The 7,974-nt window shown below is 36.8% G+C and overlaps 1 protein-coding gene and 1 pseudogene across 1 annotated transcript; one reads left to right on the top strand and one right to left on the bottom strand.

Annotated features, from left to right (window-relative positions):
- The first annotated feature begins 4,077 nt into the window (after window positions 1–4,077).
- On the top strand, window positions 4,078–5,668 carry LOC143587434 (hydroxyethylthiazole kinase-like). Its single transcript, XM_077068730.1, has 2 exons — window positions 4,078–4,533; window positions 5,228–5,668. The coding sequence occupies exons 1-2, from the start codon at window positions 4,078–4,080 to the stop codon at window positions 5,618–5,620; spliced, it is 849 nt and encodes a 282-aa protein (XP_076924845.1). The 3' UTR covers window positions 5,621–5,668.
- Window positions 5,669–5,773: 105 nt separating this feature from the next.
- On the bottom strand, window positions 5,774–6,676 carry LOC143587435 (dirigent protein 18 pseudogene; annotated as a pseudogene).
- Window positions 6,677–7,974: the final 1,298 nt, after the last annotated feature.

The raw sequence follows: 7,974 nt of genomic DNA, 5'->3' as shown, positions 1-7,974 counted from the left end.
GTTTGAGATGAGTTTAATGATGTTTTTAATGAGTGTTCATGGCTGTCCAATTATGATTCTCGGCTAAACTTGTTAGTTCTACCTAGGAATGATGATAATTGTTAATGTTTGATGAGCTTGTCGGATTGTTTGATTGATAGACGTATATTGTTATTGTAAAGTTTGATTTAGTGTTTAAGGGCTGGAAATTTTGGTCATTCATTACTTAAACCCCGTGTGTCGGTTAATTAGTTTTGTGTTGATTGATCAGTGCATTGTTTGATTCTAGACTTTGTGTTTAGGGTTTGTTTGCGGTAGGTACCACCGTAGGGTTTTGTTGCATGATTTATTGGATTAAGTACAGCGGTTAGGCACCTTCTTTGAGACCGAGAGGTGATAGGAAGTTAGGGTTGTCTCATTGCCTTTGCATGCTAGAATAAGAATTGCGCGAGAGCGAGTTCGTTTCTTGTCAGGTTTAGGTGTTTTGAGCGACTAGTTGATCTATTTTAGTTTAAGTTGAATTGTTCCTCTATCCTTGGTTGTGTAGTATTCATTGCCATTAGGGTCGAGTGTTGGTGAGACCGAGAGGTGATCCATCATTAGAACACGTTAGCAATTGTTTCCCGGTTTGGTCGTTTTAGCCGATTTTGAGTAGTTTAGGCTTGTTGAGTGAGACCGAGAGGTAATCCAGTGAGCCCAAGCGATCCTTAGTCGTGTCATCTTTAGGGACCGGTGTCTTGAAGTCATCCAATCCATTAGCTTGTTAGGCCTACAGTTTGATTCAGACCTAAGTAGACGTTTTTCTCCATCCTAAGTTAACACAGTTAGTTCCCCGTTAAGTTTTCTATTTTAGGCAACTTTTGTCAGTCAGTCTTGTTAGTCCAGTTAAGTAATGAAAAATCAAAAATCAATTAAATATTATTCTTAGGTAGGTCTTGTCTAGGGTTAGTGATCGTTAGCGTCCTTACGTGTCCACGTGTTCGATACTCGGACTTCCTAAGTCTATACTGCTTGCGATCGGTACACTTGCCGGTTGTGTGTGGTTTTAGGATTTTCGTTTTATAATTAAAGCTTAGTTGTGAGGGTCATTATTATAGGGTTATACGACGCACATTAACTCCATAAGTTATCAAGAGGTGTTTCCTAATAAACCAAACACATTCTATATCTGAACGATTTAGAGGTAATCTTTTAATGGCATCTTAAAGAGGTTTCCAAACAACCCCTTAGATAACTAGAACGGCGTAGCTTATGAGTATTGTAACTTTCCGTTAATAAAAAAACCTAAAGGTGATGCAATGATAAGCAATAAAAGTCCATGTTCGAAAATTAAGTTTCAAACTAGCGGCTTCTACTCAATTCCTAATTTCATCCGTCCAAAGCCGCATACTTCATTGAAACAAAAGAAAGATCTCAATTTACTCTAGGGAGACAATGGATCCAGCTTGTTACGAGTATGGCATCCAAAAATTTTATCCCCGTTATAAAACCGTGTCCACGTACCCAATAATCAAATACCCATGAGGCATGGGTATAAGAATACCTATTAAATTGTTATGAATTAGGGATTCCCAAGTTTGGCTCTTAGCATTCTAACTTTTATATAATTCTAATGCCAAAGAAAACTTGAAATATAAAAACTAAACTTATTGGATGAGTAGATTTCTCAATAACAAATATGTATTTATCTGGTAATCGGACTGAGCGCCAACTAAGATTGTATCAGTCTCGTACCCACAAAAAATTTAAAATTATTTCCATACCGAACACCCTCTGTTGAGTCTGTTCGCTTGTTGGGAGTAGACCTCACGAAGTGGGCGGATCAAGTTGTATGGCATGCCGGGTTAGAAAAGGTGCATATTAGAGTAGGCCAATATAAAATAAAATTGTTTTGATTAAGATCAAATTATACTATATCATGATTACTCGCAGACAAAGAGTTTCCCCATCACTTCATTTGGTATTCGATTCTCTTTGAAACATCTTCCTTAAATGTGGTCTTTTGATTTGGGATTCAAACTAGAAAACTAGACATTATTAACTTATCTTGATCTATCCTGACCCGTTAAGTAACCCGTATTGACCCACTTTGACCCGCCTTTTCTTATCAAGACTTTCTTAATCTGTTTTTGACTTTTGAGTTTAGACTACACGTAGTGGATTAATTTGGGCGCCACTACAAGCTGACGTGGCTTGCATTTTAGCATTAACCTCCATTACGCAACAATTGATATGGCCACCGTCTCCATTTTTCGCCACAGCCTTAACGGCTAATGGTTGTCTCATGAGGGCATGTGACTGTTGGAAAAATGGCAAGTTACTATAAAAAATTACCTACATGTGTGTGTATATAGAGGTGGGCAAATAAACCGGTTAACCGAACTGACCTGAAAACTGAACCGAAACCGAACCGGTTTGAAACTGATTATGTAGAAGCTGGTTTGAAACAGATTGAAACCATAGGTTCGGAACCGGTTTGTAATTTTCTCCACCAAAACCGGTTAACCGAACTGAAACCGGCCAATACCGAGCAAAAACCGGTCAAAACCCGAACCGAAACCGATCGTACCATGGTAAGAAACCGGTTTCAACCCGAACCGAAACCGATCATAAATCGGTTTTGACTTTTGTTGACCAAACCGAACCGTTTTAACCCAAACCGGTTTTGAGTTTTAAACTGGTTTTTGCCCCTCAATGAATGTGTGTGTGTGTGTGTGTGTATTGGAGAGATATTTTGAGAAATTTGTAGAGTTTTAAATACTTAAGAACTTCATTCTCGACCACACATTTAATTAAATATATTAGATTATGTGGTTGAGATTAAATATAATTAAAAAATTAAAGTATGAGAAAGAATAATATTTACAGTTATTACACAAATTTAAACGTCCGTTACACATATGTAATAAATCGACTCGGTACGTAAAAAACTCTGTAATTTTTTTACGTATATGTAACATATATATATTTGAGTTCTTTCGAGTTCTTAAAACTCAAAGAGGTTCTAATTTGAAATCTCCCATATACATATATATCAACCCTTACATATATTTAACCATACTTTCTCAAAATTCACTCTTTAATTCTCTCGCGTTTTACAAAAAAGATGGATCAACCTTAGTAGGGGATGAGGTGGTGATAATCGAAGTTGTTTGAGTGGGGGTAAACCTTTTAGTCAACATCATGATCATAACCGATTAGACGACGACCACAACTAGAACTGGATCGTGTGGAGGCTCATAACCCGTTGTTGAAAGATTGTTTTATTGAAAGACCTATGTATGATCATATTATGTTCCCACGTCGATTTCATATGAGCCGCCAATTATTTTTACGAACTGTCGATGATTTAGAGCATGAGTTTTCACATTTCCAACAAAAGGAAGATGCTAGACATAAGCTAGAATTTAGTCTCATTCAAAACTGCACTTCCGTAATTCGTCAACTAGCGTATGATACTCCGCAAGATTCATAGTATTTCGTAACATGTATGGAACAATCATAGAATTGTGGAAAACAATAACGAGGGCAATAATAAAAGAACAACGATTATTAAATAAGTGTACTATTTTATAAATTAGTTTTTTATGAAAAATAAATGAAACAATCAGTTGATTAAATAAATATAATTAATTACAAAAACAAAAAAAATATATATAATAAAAACTATTTGTTAGTTTTTGGAACCAGGGGAGAAAAAAAAGCTCGCTATATCAACTATTCTTTGTTTTTTCTTGCTTCTTATTTCATTTCAAGTATAACTTTTTTATTTCTATACATGTAGCTTTTATTCTATTAAAAAAATTTTCTAGTATATTATTGTGTGTTCTTTTATTAAAATTATTATATTTATTAAATAATAAACTATTAAGTAAATAAAAATTAATTGTGTAATAAATGTAATAAAAAGATTTTAGTGAATTTGTTTTTGTTTAAATAGAGCTTAGGTGACATTTTAATCAAACAATTAGTTAAAACCATTAAATATACTCTTAGGAAAAAAAACATCAAGGGTTTTGATTGGGTGTGACGAGTTATCAATATCTAGAACACGATTCTTGGAGTTCAACATTTCTCGCAGGTGGTAAATTCCTAGGTATGGCAGAACAACAGCACACCAACACCAACACCAACACCAGCACATGGGGTTCACAATCATGGACCCACCTCACATCACTCCGACACCAGTCCCCACTAATCCAATGCATCACCAACCTAGTCTCCATGGACTTAATTGCCAACACACTCTTAGCCGCCGGTGCATCACCGGCAATGATCCACTCTGTTCTCGAGATCCCAGACTTCACTCCTCACACCCAAGCTGTTCTTATTAACGTCGGCACACTCACACCTGAATGGCTACCCGCCATGAAAGCTGCCGCCGGTGTGGCTAACAAGCTTAATAAGCCGTGGGTTCTTGACCCCGCGGCTGTTGGTGCTTCTGGGTTTAGGCTGAAAGCGTGTCTGGAGCTTGTGGAACTTAAGCCGACTGTTATTAGAGGAAATGGGTCAGAGATTATTGCTCTGTCCATGGCTTCTATTGGTAACACCAAGGTAAAGTTTGTTGAATTGGGGTAAATTAGTGTTTAATTTAAATTTTGGTGTTTGATGATTTTAAAAAGTGAGAATGAGGTTGGTTATTACGGTCGACTAAGGTGTGCGTAAAACCGAAAAAAGCGAATAGAAATAACTGAATCCGAACAAGAACCGATGGTTTGGTTTTATGTTTTGTGAAAAGAGAGTTTTTGGTTTGGTTTAGGTTTTGGTTTTACTAAAGTTGAACCGAATCCATGGATTTTCATTTTTAACTTTAATGATAAGTAATTTGCTGTATATTAATTTAATAAATGGTGTTACTCAGATATTTTAGGTCAAATATTTTAAGTCAAATGTATAATTATCAATTATTTATTTGTTTTTTGAACCGTAATTAGTTAATTATTAATTAACGATAAAATTTAGACCCAAATTCATTATTTTAGGCCGAAAAGATTTTTTTTGGCCGCAATGGTAAAACAGAAACTGAAAACCAAAAAACTGAAATTGAATGGTAAAACTGAAATGGTTTTCAAAATCTCAGAAACCGAATTTGCGGTTTTTGGTTTGGTTTTAGTCTAAAACCGACTCATGTACACCCTACAGTGTCAAATATGAATGAAAATTCAATTACAATCTTGTTGATGATCATGTTTTGCAAATTTCTGATTGATCATGATCTCACAAGCTGTTTTGTGCGGTGCTTGATTAGGGTGCTGATAGCTTGCATGAATCTAGTGATGCATTGGAAGCTGCAAAATCTTTAGCTAAATCAAGTGGATCCATAGTTGCAATATCCGGATCAGTTGACTTTGTTACAGACGGTCAACGAGTCGTTGGTGCACATAACGGTGTGCAAATGATGCAAAAGATAACCGCTAGCGATTGTGCAGTCACAGCCCTCATTGCTGCAATTGTTGCAACTGACCCGACACACGCGTTTGAAGCCACGGCATCTGGGCTTTCTGTGTTTGGTTTGGCTGGTGAGATTGGCATGGGTTTGGCAAATGGACCCGCGTCACTACGAATGCATTTGATTGACTCGCTTCATGGGCTTGATCAAGAAACTGTTGTCAATCGTGTCAAAATAACAAGCTTTTCGTGAACGGTATGGGATAAATAAGTTGCTTTTGTTGTTTGTTTTCTTGTTTCATTTCTTCAAATTATATGTTGTAAAAGAGACTTAAATAATATACCTGAAAGCTATTCAAGACATTGAAAACACGTATTTAAACACACTCGAACTGTTCACGGACTATGGTTCGTTTAATCATTTTAACATTGATGAAATGAAGAATACAAACAAGATGACATTTTTGTTCAAACAAGCGCACACAAACACACGAACATGACACGAAAACTAACGGTTTGTTTTAGTCTTAGTAAGTAAGGTGGACGGTCAGCCTAAGCAAAGACTCGACTCCATCTGCAACAATCTGCCCGGCTGGTATGAGTGACCGCACCTCAGCAAACCCGCAAGCGTGAAGGAACTTTCCAGTCCCACCGGTTATTGACAACCTGGACATTGTGCTTCCGATCCTATACACTCCAAAGAAGTTAATACTATCCCCATATTCACCGCCTTCCATCATCGCTGTGAATGTCATCATCTGCGTGCTCCCGTCCGCTGAGCTGGACACGTACACTCCTTGTGCTTTCCCGAGCGTCTGTGAACCCAACTTGACATCGGTTGTCAATAAATCATCAATCACGGTTATGGTTCCAAACCCGAGCCCGAGCCCGTCTGGGCCGAGCTGGGCTGCAATTTGGTTTTGAACATTATTCTGGTTCAAATTACCAGCAAACTGTGTACCGACTAAGCCGGTTCCAAGCGGGATACCATTAGCGTTTACAGTCGGGATGGCTCCGTTAGCGTTAGGAATCACTACCCCGCCTGACGGTGCACGGAAACCTATACGTCTAGCGAACGGGACTTGGCCGCTGTATATGTTGCCTAGTAGGCCTGTCACGGGCCTAGCCGTTGGGTTGCTTCCACCGAGGATATCGTGCATATAGAGCTCGAATACATGGACTCCTGGTTCTGGTGTCGGGTCGGTTGCTAATACATTCAAGGTTCCAATAAGAGCTGCAATGAGTATTGTGAATATAGTAGTTGGTAGTGAATGCTTTGCCATCTTGAAATGGGTGTGTGTTTTGGATGTTGTTGTCGGAGGTTGTTTGAATGGTTGTGGTGATCATGGAGGTGGTAATTTATATTGCAGGTTTCATGAAGAATATGATGGAGTTGTTGTGGGTGTTTTAGTTATGAAAGTTTTAATATAGTTTCTGCTAATGTTTTGGGTGAATGCCATTAGCTTTTGTGGGGTCTGAATATTTGTTTGGAATACGGGATGGAAATGGCTCAGGTTTGATGCATAATTTTGGGATGATGGCGAAGTTTGGATGAGAATCCAGAGGGGCGAAAAACGGGTAAATTTACACTATGTATAAAAATTTTTAGGTGAAAAACAGGTAAATTTATACTCCTTCGTAAAAAAAATTAAAAACAGGGGGCGGGGGCCATCTCTAGCCCTCACAATCCTTCACCAATGACGACTAATTCTAGTTTCAATTTCAAGAAATAATATACCAAACAACTAGACCTAGGGATGATCAAATTCGGTATTACCGGTACCAAAATTGGTACCAAAGTTTTGAATTTCGGTACCGGTATTTCCCGAATTTTATCTTAAATATCGGTACTGTCATGGTACCGGCACCAAACCGATACCGAACCGAATATTTGGGTACCGGTACCAAAAATTTGAGATTTTCGGAATCAGGATTAACCGGTACCAGTACAGATCTCATCCCTAGCTAGACCAGTCGATTTAAGCGGTTTGGATGTCGAACTGAGTTGTATTGTCAAATTTGTTACATTAAAAGTTTTATAAAATGATAAATCTGATTCATGAACATTATACACATATACATAAGTGCATATTTGAAAATGAAGAAAACAGGTAATAAAGGTTAAATGACTAGTTCGGTTTAAATAACCGGTTAAATATTTTAAAAACATCGATCGTATTGTTAAAACATCAAACCTTGAAAAATAGCCTTGAACTGATCGAATAAAATAAATATACCGACGAGTGGAATGTAACTATGAAAGTATGGTTTCGTTTTATTCCTTTAAAATAATTTAATTAAACATTCATTTTTTATTCTTTTATAACCAACTATTTTCCAGTATAGAAATTATTTAGTTTGCTAAATGATGTAATAAAAACTCTATAAATCTTATTTCTTTTAATTACTTCTTAACCTGTCATATAGTTATTAATCCGAAATTAAAACATTAGAAGCTAAAATAAAAATTCATATCAAACTACATACTTAAATGATCTTTTAGATTCTTTAATAGTTGCCATTTATATGCCTTTTCTTTAAGACGAATTTCTTTTACTTTCTTGAATTGAACTTAGAGCATCTACATGTCTATTAGACTTTATCTTT

The sequence above is a fragment of the Bidens hawaiensis genome, unplaced genomic scaffold (assembly GCF_021521415.1).
Source record: "Bidens hawaiensis isolate Kalapana, Puna unplaced genomic scaffold, B.hawaiensis_p1.1 tig00035504_1, whole genome shotgun sequence".
NCBI classification, from domain to species: Eukaryota; Viridiplantae; Streptophyta; class Magnoliopsida; order Asterales; family Asteraceae; genus Bidens; species Bidens hawaiensis.
Note: the sequence above shows the minus strand (reverse complement) of the source record. Positions and strands in the feature narration are given on the sequence as shown.

Excerpts from the sequence above, each read along its gene's own strand:
- LOC143587434 (XM_077068730.1), top strand. The coding sequence starts at position 4,078 with ATGGCAGAACAACAGCACACCAACACCAACACCAACACCAGCACATGG. Across the intron at positions 4,534-5,227 it reads CTTCTATTGGTAACACCAAG|GGTGCTGATAGCTTGCATGA; the intron begins GTAAAGTTTGTT and ends GTGCTTGATTAG.